The following is a 15,059-nucleotide window of genomic DNA, read 5'->3' on the forward strand; positions in this document are numbered from 1 at the left end:
AGTCTATTTCCAGGTTTGGTGGAGCTAAAACCTGTCTTAGCATTGGTCATAAGACTGGTACCAATCTTGGGTAATGTGCCAGTCCTTCACATGGAACACACACACACACACATATACATATATATATACACACACACACACACACACACACACACACACACACACATATATATATATATATATATATATATATATATATATATATATATATATATATATAAAAAATATACACACACACACAATGGGGCTCTGCTCGCTTCGATTGCAAACCCCCTGTGGGCCCTACATGCTAAGTCATTTCCTGGATCTGCCGCTGGCGACAAATCGTGCTGTGCTCTTTTGGAATAACACGAATATCAACTCTGTCTTTATCTCCGTCTTTTGAAACTGTTATCACTGACAATTGGTCAGATGTTGTTGAAATCCAAGAAAACTTTTGTCCATGTTTTTCAGACAAAATTTTTGTAAAGTGCGATACTTTTGGACCTATGGATTTGTAACCATTATTGGCTGTAAAATTTGTAATGCGTCTGATCATTTAACTCTTTCGATTCTATGTTGCATCACTTCTCCGTGATCATAAATATAAACCTGAACGAATTATGGTTTCTTTGAAATTAAGCTTGTAGTATCTTGAATTGTTTTGGGACCACAGATTCTCATGTAAATCTGTTTTGAGCATTGAATGATGTGCATATTTAGATGTAGATATTTTGCCTGTAGTGTTTGTGGGTTTCACTTTCTCCAAATAACAAATCTTTTATTTCTCGCAGATATGCCTCTTCATTGGGAAGAAACACTACTTTTCCCTGATGGCAACACGAGTACAAGTCTCTGATTTAAGCTTTAAAACCAAACAATATCTACATACTTCTGTCATATCACCTTTGTCCATATAATCAATCTCTTTTTGCTGTTCTGTTATTTCACCAAGTAATAATTTGTTTGTTAGCGCTAATGTGATCTTTACTATCAGTTTTTTTAGACTTTTGAATTGTAGTACTTTCATAATCTCTAACCTGCTCTGCATGTGTATCACACCAACGTTTTTAGACTTCTTTACGACATTCTACTTTGTCTTCTACTCTTTGTCTTTTATTTCCGCCCCCCTCTTGGACCTGTTAGGTTTTCAGTTCAACTTGGTTCAGGCTGATTATAACTCCTTATTTTCCAAATCTGCACTTAGATTATTATTGTTCTTTTTTGAATTCTTTTCTCTTCAGTGCTTTTTGGCCTCCTTTTGATGCGTTGCCCCTTCTTTGCTTATTCATTGACGTATAAAATTATTGTCCAGAAAAGGACTACATTGAAGGAAATGAATAGATTGTATATCTTGTATTAAAATGAGGAAAAGGTAAAAATTTATAAGAGTCACCATGGGCGTGGTTAAATCTCCTGGCACAAAGTCTTGTCTCGTGGGACTTGAAATGATCTCTCTGAAAAAGTCTTGTCTCACCCTAGGATTTATATATATAATATCTGATTCATGTATTCAGTTGTGCAGAGCTAATGTAAGTGAACCAACCCTAAATCACAAGGCTTACTTCTCACAGATAACAGGACACCAGCAGTCCCTTATAGTTTTAAATACTATAATCAAATCAGTTCATTAATGCTTGGGGCCAGATATTATCATAGCATCAGTGGGCATAAAACTAAAATTCTCTTTGGATGGAATGTAAATTCTTGGTACAAAACACGTAAAGAAAGTTCATTAATTTAAATTGGGTAGTCTGGGCATGAATATAGGATTTCTTGTTTAAACTTGTCCTCTCACCATCTTACTAATTAAAAAGGAAGTTGAAATATTGCAACATTCAATGTCTTATGTATTACAATATAGAAAAACAAACAGTTTACAATGCAGTGCAAATGTATGTTCTTCAGCAGACTTGACAATAAATGTGAGCAGGCAAATATGATTTTAGTTTCCATATAAGCAACTGTAATTAATTTTTTGTTTTTGTAAATCACACAAGGTAAGTGCAGTATCTCACAAAAGTGAGTACACCCCTCACATTTTTGTAAATATTTTATTATATCTTTTCATAGGGCAACACTGAAGATATGACACTTTAATACAATGTAAAGTAGTCCGTGTACAGCTTGTATAACAGTGTAAATTTGCTGTCCCCTCAAAATAACTCAACACACAGCCATTAATGTCTAAACCGCTGGCAACAAAAAGGAGTACAGCCCTAAGTGAAAAATGTCCAAATTCTGCCCAATTAGCAATTTTCCCTCCCCGGTGTCATGTGACTCATTAGTGTTACAAGGTCTCAGGTGTGAATGGGGAGCAGGTGTGTTAAATTTGGTGTTATCGCTCTCACACTCTCTCATACTGCACTGGAAGTTCAACATGGCACCTCATGGCAAAGAACTCTCTGAGGATTTGAAAAAAAAGAATTGTTTCTCTACATAAAGATGGCCGAGGCTATAAGAAGATTGCCAACACCAGGTTGAAGAGGTGGGGGTGCAGCCTGTCAGTGCTCAGACCATACACGGCACACTGCATCAAACTGGTCTACATGGCTGTCGTCCCAGAAGGAAGCCTCTTCTAAAGATGATGCACAAGAAAGCCCGCAAACAGTTTGCTGAAGACAAGCAGACTAGGGACATGGATCACTGGAACCATGTCCTGTGGTCTGATGAGACCAAGCTAAACTTACTTGGTTCAGATAGTGTCAAGCGTGTGTGGCAGCAACCAGGTGAGGAGTACAAAGACAAGTGTGTCTTACCTACAGTCAAGCATGGTGGTGGCAGTGTCGTGGTTTGGGGCTGCATGATTTCTGCCGGCACTGGGGAGTTACAGTTCATTGAGGGAACCATGAATGCCAACATGTACTGTGACATACTGAAGCAGAGCATGATGCCCTCCTTTCAGAAACTGGGCTTCAGGGCAGTATTCCAACATAACGACCCCAAACACACCTCCAAGACAAACACCGCCTTGGTAAAGAAAAACAGGGTAAAGGTGTTGGACTGACCAAGCATGTCTCCAGACCTAAACCCTATTGAGCATCTGTGGGGCATCCTCAAACGGAAGGTGGAGAAGCGCAAGGTCTCTAACATCCACCAGCTCCGTGATGTCGTCATGGAGGAGTGGAAGAGGATTTCAGTGGCAACCTGTGAAGCTCTAGTGAACTCCATGCCCAAGTGTGTTCAGGCAGTGCTGGGAAATAATGGTGGCCACACAAAATTTGACACTTTGGGAAAAATTTGGACATTTTTCACTTAGGGGTGTACTCACTCTTGTTGCCAGCAGTTTAGAAATTAATGGCTGTGTGTTGAGTTATTTTGAGGGGACAGCAAATTTACACTTATACAAGCTGTACACAGACTACTTTAAATTGGTTGACCATGACAAGGCCTGTTCTAAATGGAACCTGTCCTGTTAAACCGCTGGATGGTCGTGGCCACTGTGCTGCAGCTCACTTTCAGGGTGTTGGCAGTCGTCTTATAGCCTCTACCATCTTTATGTAGAGCAACAATTGCTTTTTTCAGATCCTCAGAGAGTTCTTTGCCATGACGTGCCATGTTGAACTTCCAATGTCCAGTATGAGAGAGTGAGAGCGATAACACCAAATTTAACACATCTGAGACCTTGTAGCACTAACGAGTCACATGACACCAGGGAGGGAAAATGGCTAATTGGGCAGAATTTGGACATTTTTCACTTAGGGGTGTACTCCTTTTTGTTGCCAGTGGTTTAGACATTAATGGCTGTGTGTTGAGTTATTTTGAGGGGACAGAAAATTTACACTGTTATACAAGCTGTACACGGACTACTTTACATTGTATCAACATGTCATATCTTCAGTGTTGTCCTATGAAAAGATATAATAAAATATTTTCAAAAATGTGAGGGGTGTACTCACTTTTGTGAGGTACTGTACATCTGTCAAATAAGCAATAATATCCATCCATCCCGCTATATCCTAACTACAGGGTCACAGGGGTCTGCTAGTGCCAATCCCAGCCAACAGAGGGCGCAAGGCAGGAAACAAACCCCGGGCAGGAAACCCCCACAGACATGGGGAGAACATGCAAACTCCACGCAGGGAGGACCCGGGAAGCGAACCTGGGTCTCCTAACTGCGAGGCAGCCGTGCTACCCACTGTGCCACCTAAGCAATAATAATGAATAGTAAATCAAAACTTAATCACAGCTCTAACAGATACTTTAGTCGTATGCATTTTGTAACTATTGTAAAATTTAATTCATTCAGTGAGACCCCACTATGAAACAGATTTGAGTAAGAAGGACCTGTCTGTCAGGTCCAGGTCTTTTACACCTCTCAGGAAAGCTGCACTGGAAAAACTGAAGGACATTGTGGATCTGCAGTTAATAGAATTTCGTGTAATTCCTGTGATGAGATTCCAAAGGAGTTGTCAGTAATCTCTCCATTAGTCAACTCAGTTTTGTGTAAAACCATATTTTGTACAGTAGGAAATTATTTTTGTTCTTGGGTGAATAAAAAGTAAAGCATGAGTCTTCTGGTAATGCTGTTTAGTGTTTAAGACCTTGCACACATTAGTTAATCCAATATGATTCATCTCTTTTTTTTGTCATTTTAATCCCTCGGAAGCAATTATTTATTTTGCTACAAAACAGTAAAATCATTTTATGCTGCCAATGCAGTTTTAAACACATATCACATTTTGACTTTTTAGTTTCTGCTTTAATTCCAACATACAGTAAAAATGCATTAATGTTGTTCGGTGAGTAAATGGTTTAAACATATGCCATCTATGTTGGTCAGACACAACTACAAAAAGGTAATGTGAGTAAAACTGATTATCTCTTTGCAATGCCACCTGTCAAGGAGTATCCCATTAGGCACCAACAGAACAACCTGTTCTTGAATGTAATGTTTTGGAAGCAAGAAAAATGGACAAGCGTTAGGATCTGAGCGACTTTGACAAGAGCCAAATTGTGAAAGCTAGATGACTCAGTCAGAACATCTCCAAAATGGCAGGTCTTATGGGGTATTCCTGGTATGCAGTGGTTAGTACCTACTAAATGTGGTTCAATAAAGGTCAACTGCTGTACCAGTGACAGGGTCATGGCTGCCCAAGACTTATTATGTGCATGGGGAGCAAAAGCTGGCCCGTCTGGTCTTATCCAACAGAAGAGCTACTATAGAACAAATTGCTGAAAAAGTTAATGCTGGCCTTGAGAGAAAGGTGCCAGAACACACAATGCATTGTAGCTTGCTTTATAGCCATAGACCAGACTAAATGCCCATGCTAGCTCACCACCAAAAGTGCCTACAAAGGGTATGTGAGTGCCATGAAGTGATAGAAGAAGGTGGCATAGTCTGATGAATTGCATTTTATTTTAGATCATATGGAAGGCTGGGTGTGTGTGCATTGTTTACCTGTGGGAAGAAGGCAAGCTGCTGGAAGCAGTCTGAGGCCCTGGGAAATGTTCTGCTGAGAAACATTGGGTACTGACAATCATGTGGATGTTGGTTTGACATTTACCACCTACCTAAAGGTTGTTAAAGGCCGTATACAGTATAACCCTTCATGGCAACCATATTCTCTGATGGCAGTGGCCTCTTTCAGTAGGATAATGCACCCTGCCACACAGCAAAAGTTGTTCAGCAATGGTTTGACCAGAATTTCAAGATGTTGACTTGCTCTCAGTTCCCCAGATCTCAATCGGATAAAGCATCTATGGGTTGTGCTAGAAAAACAAGTCTGATCTATGGAGGACCCACCTTACTTACAGGACCTGCTGCTAACAACTTGGTGCCAGATACCACAGGAGGTTTAGAGGAGCCCAGGGGCCTCATGTATAAACGGTGCGTACGCACATAAACGTTGCGTAAGAACTTTTCCACGTTCAAATCGCGATGTATAAAACCTACACTTGGCGTAAATCCACGCACTTTTCCACGGTATCTCATACCTTGTCGTACACAAGTTCTCCGCTCGGTTTTGCAGACTGGCGGCACCAAGCGTCAAAGCAGTGCTACTGTTCCTGTGTGGTTTCACCTTATTTTCTTGATGCGGCTTTATAAATACACCGAAACTAACCGCATATTGTTTATTAGTGTAATGCATCTGATTGTAATTAACTTGTAACAATATAATGGTAGAGGGAACAGCTATAGTATTCCAAATACCATAACTGCTTTAGCGTTGTTACTCTCACTTCTTCTTCTTCTTTCAGCTCCTCCCGTTAGGAGTTGCCACAGCGGATCATCTTTTTCAATATTTCTCTCACTGCACCACTCAGAGTATTTATATCACTGTATCTGAGTGTGAATCACAGCAGCAGCTGATCGGAAAGAGAATTATCGGTATACAGCTTCAAGGACACGCTGTCTCAGCCACTGCAAAATGTTTTAAAGCCTTTCCTGTACGGACCTCGCGGTTCAGAAACAGAAACGATATCATTTATAAGGTGAAATTCAGCAAAATATGTTTGTTAAATTATACAGATAAAACTTTAACTTCATTTAAATAATCTATATTCTTCACTGGGAGTGTTGTTAAGGACAGAATAATTAAACATGTACTACGAAGATATTTCAATGTTCTTTAAACGTTGAATCGGCGCTAAGCTTACAGATGGCTTAACGTCTATTACAGAGCTGATTGTATGGCGATCGGTTACTTGGGGAAAGAAAAGCACTGACTGCAGTGACGGCTACGCCAATATATATTGAATATAAAACAGAAAGAGAAAATAACAACACAGCTAAAAACACAGCGACAAATTTCGGCAAAAGTTAAATGCTTGTGTCATGAGCACGAGGCGGCTATGCAGTGTCCGCAATGGACGTAGCCATCCACTGTGCATAAGCTACCTTACTGACAGGCGGGCGAAGGAGCCACTGATTCTTCGTCTGCCCAGTGCCACCACAAGCCTAGAGCCGCCCCTGAGTACTGCTGCAATAAATTATTTCATCGAAGGTCACACATAATCACTGCGCGTGAAACCCATGTTTAATAACGTGCTTTAGCTCCTATCATCATGAAAATGATATCACGTATACATCACAGTATTTTAGTTAGTCAGAGAGCTGTAATATCACGAATGTAATTGATTCTGTGTCCAGTTGGAGGAAGAGAGCCGGTTTAAGAAGCAAGTAGTGATTCACACACAGAGCACATAGAAGATCACATACAAAACAAAGCATTTAAAGTGCTACTTTAATTACGATGTGATTTGAGAAACTGGTTAATTAAACGATTTTAAGATGAAGTTTATGATGTTCTACTTTAATGACAAAATAAACTACGTGATTAAAGTGGAAATGTCGAGATTGAAGTTGACATTTCGTGCTTTTTCCCACTGTGTGCCTTTTTTCTCTGTACCCTAATAAGCTTTCATATGACACTCAGACAGTGGGCTTACAACTCGGCTTTTCACGGCGACTTTGATATGTGACTTCTTTTTTATTTCCGGCACTGTGCGATTTTGTGAATGTGAGCTTTCAAGTTTCTCCACGCTATGTCACTCGATCAACTTTCTTTTGTTGATTATACCACGGTTTATTTGAACAAATAGTATGTTTTTAGTATGTTTACAAATAGTATGTTTTTCATTTGCCTCCACTTGGTATTCGCTGAATTCTTATATTTTCCCCCGTGCTTTTCCCATTGTCTTTTCACAGAAGGCTGCGCTTAAAGGCGATTTATATTGATTTGCATATTCAAATAGGCGTAATTCTGGGAGGATTTGGGGCGTTACATAATGTGCGTGCACGAGCGTTAGTTTTCACGCTGATCGGGATTTATGTAGCGGAAGAACGTGGAAGTTGGAGTATGCACAGATTCCTGCATCTGGATTTTTCTGTGCGTAAACACATTTCGGCTTTTGTGCTTACGCCATGTTATAGTGCGAGTTCTACGCATGGCGTTATACATGAGGCCCCAGGTCTCCAAGGATCAGAGAAGTTTCAGCGTCATGAGGGGGACTTGCCCAGTATTCGGCAGGTGAGTTTAATGTTGTGGCTGATTATTGCATAGTTGTGTTAAATCAAATCATTTTTTTTCACAACCATTTACTGTATATGAATCAGTTTCAGTCACTGGAAGATGGATACACTGCTTCTGATATCAGATTTTTCTTGGACATCGAAAGTTTTTAGAGCAGCGCAGAAGCCATTGCATTTAGTTGATCAACCTGGTTTCAGTTTGTACATTGATCCTGTGTCGGGGGTTCTCCAAATATTCTGATTGCCTATTCTAAATTGTCTTCAAACTAGCAAGTTCATGAATGGGCTTTGCAGTTAAGTAGCATCCAAATGCGATTTGAGGACCGGTGCTGGCATCCCTGCTGAGTGTATTTGGTAAATTCTAATTGCCTCCATTCATAATTGAACTTATTCTCTAATCTAGTTAACCATTTCAGAATTGTGATGACCTAGAGGCTGTCCCAGAAGCATTGAACATAAACTAGGAGTCAACCCTTGACCTGATGGTAGTTTATTTGCATGCACAAAGACTTACTCATGATGCTCATGTAGCCAGTTCAGACATGGAGAGAACATGCAACCTTACTTTCTGAGATGAGTAGAATTCAGCAGTACAGTAGATTATTAGAGTTAACTGCTACTTCTCTGAAACGAGAAGAGAGAGCCAAAAGGGTTTAGATCATGTAATTGGAAGGCCAAAGTCCAGAGGCATAACCAGGACTTGCCAGAGACAGCGCATCTTTTTACTATGCAAGGATCATTTTAGAGTTTTCCAGAAGGATGTCCTGTGCAGCTTGGCATTTTGCCTTCTCAATAATTACAAGGAAACAGCAAGTGGATATTTCAGTTACTCTTGCCTTTCTATCAGCTTTTCTCCTCCGACTTGTGGCATCAAAAAAGCATTTTTGTCTGTACAACTTCCGCTCACTGGATATTTTCCCTTTTTTGGAGCTTTCTCTGTAAACCCTAGAGATGGTTGTGCGTGAAAATCCCAGTAGATCAACAGTTTCTGGCTACTCAGGCCAGCCCATCTAGCACCAGCCACCATGCCACATTCAAAGCTGCTTAAATCACCATTCTTCCCCATTCTGATGCTTGGTTTGAACTTTAGTAAGTTGTCTTGACAATGTCTGTATGCCTAAATGAATCGAGTTACTGCCATGTGATTGGCTGATTAGATATTGGTGTTAACAAGCAGTTGAACTGGTGTACCTAATAAAGTGGCTGGTGAGTGTAGTTTATAGAACCTCTACCTCATGTTACTTTATGAACCACTTACAGTGTCATAAGCAGCAAAAGTTCATGTAGATATTCCATTACAGTCAAAGCTGTTCAAAAACAAAAATTTATGCGATACTTGATTATTAATGAATAAAGCTGACTTTAACAAATGGTTACTTGCAACTTTTTCGATGTATTATTAATAGTTATTATTTTTGGCTTGTGGTGGGCTGGTGCCCTGCCCCAGGTTTGTTTTCCCTGCCTTGTGCCCTGTGATGTCTGTGATTGGCTCCAGCAGACCCCCGTGACCCTGTAGTTAGGATATAGTGGGTTGGATAATGGATGGTTGGATGGATTATTTTTGGCTTAATGCATTATGTGATAAACTGTTGAATAACATAACATTCTGAAACCTGTCCATTGTTTAACAAGACATGTTTTAATAAGAATGTGAAAGTATCTGTAAGTCCACTTTCTAATTCAGCTGCACTGACATTTACATGTTTTGTTTAAATCTTCTTCTTTTTCCTTGTCATCTTTTCTCACTTCTATGTGGTGTCGATGTTTTATAGGTTTTGGCACAATTTTTACAGCCAGATGCCTTTGAAAAGATAATCACTAAACAAAATTGTTTGCAAACTACACTTCTCTTCAGGATGAATAGAAAGTATAATAATAATAATAATAATACTAGATTTTACAGTATTTATAAAGCGCCTTTCCCACAAGCAAAGCATAGAAATGAAGGCATTTCATGTTTACAATTTTTGGTTATAAAGACTAGTCCTAACTTTTTAATGTACTTGCTTGATGCAAATTGTGAGATGGAAACTACTGAGAGGCTGAGTAGGGGGTAACAGTGGGTAATTTCGCCTTCTCACAACTCCCACCCAATGAGAAAGACTTGGACTTAGGGGCCATATATGGATTGATGGTAGAGTATGTAGGACAGCAAAAACATAACCTGTGAAATTTCGTGACTGCTATAGGGTGGTCCAGATCTAATTATACAATTTTCATTACGCTATAACTTATTAAGTTTATTACATAGAAAATCACCCGAAAAATCCCGGACCATCGAGAAGTGTGCGAACTGACGACATGAAGAATTGTCTTAGTGCCGAACTGGAATCGTCCCCACATAAATCAAAGTCATCCAGACGATCTAGGTCTGCATAATTAGATCTGGACCACCCTGTATGTCTAGGCACTACCAGAAGGGCAACCTTTACATTGGCAAAGAGATGATTTTTTTCCTCAGATTAAAACTATGACACATTAGTAATAAAGTATAACAAAACAGAATCTTCAGTTAATAAATGCTGACTTTTATGGTTCCTAAACTAGGTACCTGTGTTTTAATTTGCCATTGCTTATCAATACTATGGTGACTGTTGACTTCTTTTGCATTTAACAGTGTGGCCTAGTAATAAAACTGAATCTCATCTCCAATAATCTGAAAGAAAAATGACACTTATTGAAGCACGGGTCTACCACATGGCTTCCACTGGAGCTGTTTTTAACAAGTAGAGAGAAATGTGGCGACCCATTTACAGTTTTGTTCAATTCTGTAACCTTGAAGCTAGATTCTGTTTGTTGTTTGTTTTAAATACACAAAGTGACTGTCGACTCTAAACTTGAACTTGAGCGCCTATGGGTATTTGCATTGAGGGCACTCTTAGTTCAACTAGCGTTTTTTTTTTGGGGGGGTATTTAATTTGGATACTAAAATGTGAAGAAATTACAAACTAAATGGGGGTACTGACCAGGGTTTGTATTTATCAAGCTTCTCAGAGTAGGACAACAGTCCTTAACTGGCTGGAGGGATGCAAATTTGGTTCAGGAGAATAAGCATTTCATTAGTTTTCCTAATTTAGAAAACTATTCCTAACTTCACCAGGATTTAGGAGAGCTTTTGAGTTGTCCTAACTCGCTAGGAAGTTGGCTGGGATTGGCTCCAGCAGACCCCCGTGACCCTGTAGTTAGAATATAGCGGGTTGGATAATGGATGGATGGATGGATGGAACTCGATGGCTTTCAGGCAGAGACCAGCAGTTACATCCCAGGAAAGGTGGAATATTTTGGAAATGCTTGATAACAATCTACCTTAATAAAATGATATATCTATGTGTCTGTTCGGTTGCTTGCTAGCTTTACACCTTATAAGCACAGTGAGGTTAAAGAAGGCAGGCGGAAACTCCCAGGGCATTAATAGAGCCTCACAGAGAGGTTCTGCCAGTTATTGAGAGAGGCACTACATGGCCCACTGGAAGATTGAATGTGACTTTCGAAAGAGCGCCAGAATAACTGTAATTAACTGTAATTAATTGTAAGTAATTTCCTTCGGGATTAATGAAGTTTTTCTGATTCTGATAACTATGTCTAGTTTCAGTAAAACTTACTTTACAAGTCGTTTTTCATTAACATAACAGTGAAAAGATGATTAATCTGAAAGTTCAGTTGTAGATCATCCATCCTTCCATCTATCCATTTTTCTAAACCCACTTGATCATGTCCAGGGTCACAGAGAAGCTGAAGCCTATACCAGCCATGATGGATCATCATTGTTAGATTAACATGTTCTGTTTTGGTATGAGTGTGTCGCAGTCTTTCCATCTTGGTGCTCATTAATGTATTATTCTTGATGTTATGAATTGGCAACAATTACATGCGGATTAGGGCAACGTCCCACTACTGTATTTATGTTTTCCTCTTTCTTATTCTGCTACTACTTTGATAATGATTATTATTAATATTATGGTGCAGCCCTTAGTGTTAGCATCAGAAAACTGCAAAATGGCATCATGAGTTCCCATTTGCAGATCGGAGTGTTTTGAAGTCGCAACATCATCCTCAAATTGCTAACTCTTCATAAAAACTAGGACAACTTCTTATCCATAGTTTACCACTTTTAGTGCAGATCCTAGGAGTAATTCTGTGACACTTAATAAATATAGGCCCAAGTTAGGATTCAAGCCATGGTTACCATGCCACTCCATAATGTTTCACATTACTCACAATTCATTTTACTTGAAGGAGACAAAGGATAGGTTTCTTATTTGAATAAATCTAAGATAATAATGACACCACTAATTTTGCAGAACAGTAGCAAATCACAGTAAACCAAATTAATCAAAATGGAAAAATAAACCCTACCTCTGATTCACTTCTTTCATCTGGTGAGATCATATAGGTGTGGTTACCATCAAAGAACATTCCCCTGCAAAAATAACAAAAACTATATTAGCAAAAGCCCAAATACTTAAAATACTAATAGCTTAAAATGAACTTGACAGTGTCCTAACTTTGAAAGCAATGAGATACTGTAAAAAGCACCGTGTCATTGTTGGTATAGGAGACGCGTCTTCCTTTCAATGGCAGGATACAAACTGGGGTTAAATAGTTGAAAGACCTGTGCAACATGATTGCATGTGAAAGGGGAGGGGGGGTCCTTAAGATTAAAAAAAATGTACACTTATTCTGATATACAGTATAAAGGAAAGTGTGATCTACTGGAGTGTTGAAGCTTTTGGAGCAGGAAATGAAGGTGGTTGAGACAGTGCTGGAGGAAAAAATCAGGGATCAGGTGAAAATTAGCAAAATGTTGTTTGGTTTCATGCCTTAGAAGAGAAAAGTGGATGTAATGTTTGTTATCACGCAATTGCAGGAAAAGGAAACAAAAGTTGCATTATTAAAGTTGTGGACCTGAAGAAGCGGTTTGGCTGGATTCTAGGAAAGGCAGTGTGGTGGATATTGAGAAAGTTAGGTATGGATGATTAGATAGTATCTCTGCAGTGTCAAAGTATGAGGAAGCACAAATGGTTGGACTGGACAGTAGATGGTGGAGTGGAATACATTTCACTTTTTTAGCCTGTCAAGCTTTTCCGTTATATTGCCTTTTTGTATCTAAATAGGATTCATAGTTCATTCTAGTATGCAGATCCTCAAGGTTGCCCCTGACTTGGTATGAAGTATCATGTATCTCTCTATGTAACCTAATACAGAATGATCTAATGTCCTGTTCCATATATGGACCTATTTACAATGGATTAACAGATACAGTGGAACCTCGGGTCACGAATGTCTCTGAACACGTACAAATCGGGTTACGACCAAAAAGTTCACCAAACTTTTGCATCTGTTCACGAGCACACACTCGGGTGACGAACAAACCAGTTTCCCTTCCGGTTTGTACGTGCTGATGATTTCCGCATGTCTTCAGTCTCTCCCTGTGCACCCTGTGAACTCTTTGTGCTCTTATTTCGTTTCCCTACCGGTTTGTATGCGCCGGTAATTTACGCACATGTTCAGTCTCTTCCTGTACAGTACATTGTTCTCGGTCAGATATGCATCATGCAGAGGGACTTTACCTCAAAACTGTAATCTCCTCTCCACCCAGCTTCCTGCTCACTTCCTTCGCGCCAGAACTCGACTCATGCAAGGTTAGTTTTCTTGGTTGTTTATGGTTAGTTTTTGTATAAGTTAAGGATTTTTTTTCCCTGTACTTAAAACTCATTAAAAAAAAGTGTTTACAGCGAGTGGTTCGTAAAGCTGTAGCGTGAACTCTTGCAATGTTAGTTTTCTCTGTTCCAGGTTTTCTCAGTGTTATTCAATGTTTATACATTTAGTTTACTATTATACTGTGCATTCTATGGTATAATTAACTATTTTTGTGCTTAAAAATCTTTAAAAAAAATATATTTACATACAGCTCGTACGGTCCAGAACGGATTACTTGTATTAACATACAATCCTATGGGGGAAATTACTTCGGGTTGCGACCAGAGTTTTGGAACGAATTACGGTCGTGACCCGAGGTTCCACTGTATGTGCTAAATATGCTTTTGTATATTCATATGTATGGAGAACTTGCATTAAGATCCCAACCCACAGAACAACCATTACCGTTATAGATGACCTGAAGACTGCTGCACCCAATGACAGACTGTACACTTAGGCATCACCACTGCCAAGCAGAAGAGAACCAGACTGCAGTCGGACAAAAGAGACAGAGAAGGAAAGCTTCGGCTGCAATCATCAGCCTTCATGTGCAGAAGATGTGCCAAGGACTGGGATTTGTAAGAAAGGTGTTGGGAGAAACCTAGTTCACTACAAGTGGTCAGATGTAGCTGCATAAAATATGCAATTTGTAAAAAGTGTGTGAGAGGAAAGCAGGATACTGATCTATCATCATCACCATCACCACTGGTTTAAAAGCCTTTTTCTGGGTTTACCCAGGATAGCCATTTTCCCACCAAATCTTTCCTCTCCACTCTTCACGGTCCTGGGTATTCTTTGGGGTAAGAATCATTCTTTACATATCATGTCACACCACCTAAAAGCATGCCTTTTTTGGCCTTCATTTTTTCAACATTCATTTTGATGCACCTCTTCCCTCAATCATCCTTTGCTTTTTGCTTCACATGCATCCAAACTACTTTAGTTTGTTTCAGCACATCAACGATTGCCTCCAAGCTGTCTTTCTCATAATGTAGCATTTGTCTTCCTCTCACTCCGTGACACTTTACACATCCATTTGATCATGCTCATCCGTATTCTTTCCAGTTCTGCTTCATAATACACTTTCATCAGCCACATCTCGCACATTTCCCTTCAATGCCAGAGAGTGCCCGTTAGAAAACAGCATGTGGTACAGCTCCCAGAATTTCTAACATGCACCTCTCATGCTTGCTATCACTGCTTTGTACCCAGCATTCAGCATCTCACCTAAGTAGCAGAATGTTCTTACTTTCTCCACACTTTGCTCCTACCATTACTCTGATACAGGTTCATCTTTGTCTCGTTTCTCTATAATTTTCAGAATTCTGCAGGCTCTTTTAAGTACTTTTTCGCAAACTGTAATCTGGTTGTCCTGTTTTGGTGGCTACCTAGTAGTCTGCATCTT

General features: G+C 39.6%; 1 protein-coding gene across 1 annotated transcript in view; it reads right to left on the reverse strand.

The window, feature by feature from the left end:
• adam22 (ADAM metallopeptidase domain 22) overlaps nucleotides 1–15,059 on the reverse strand; it is a 418,045-nt gene that overhangs the window by 172,077 nt on the left and 230,909 nt on the right. The window contains exon 6 of the mRNA XM_039737656.1: nucleotides 12,311–12,374. Coding sequence (XP_039593590.1) covers nucleotides 12,311–12,374 — 64 coding nt within the window. The remainder of the gene's footprint in view (nucleotides 1–12,310; nucleotides 12,375–15,059) is intronic.

Source organism: Polypterus senegalus, chromosome 15, assembly GCF_016835505.1.
Source record: "Polypterus senegalus isolate Bchr_013 chromosome 15, ASM1683550v1, whole genome shotgun sequence".
NCBI lineage: Eukaryota > Metazoa > Chordata > Cladistia > Polypteriformes > Polypteridae > Polypterus > Polypterus senegalus.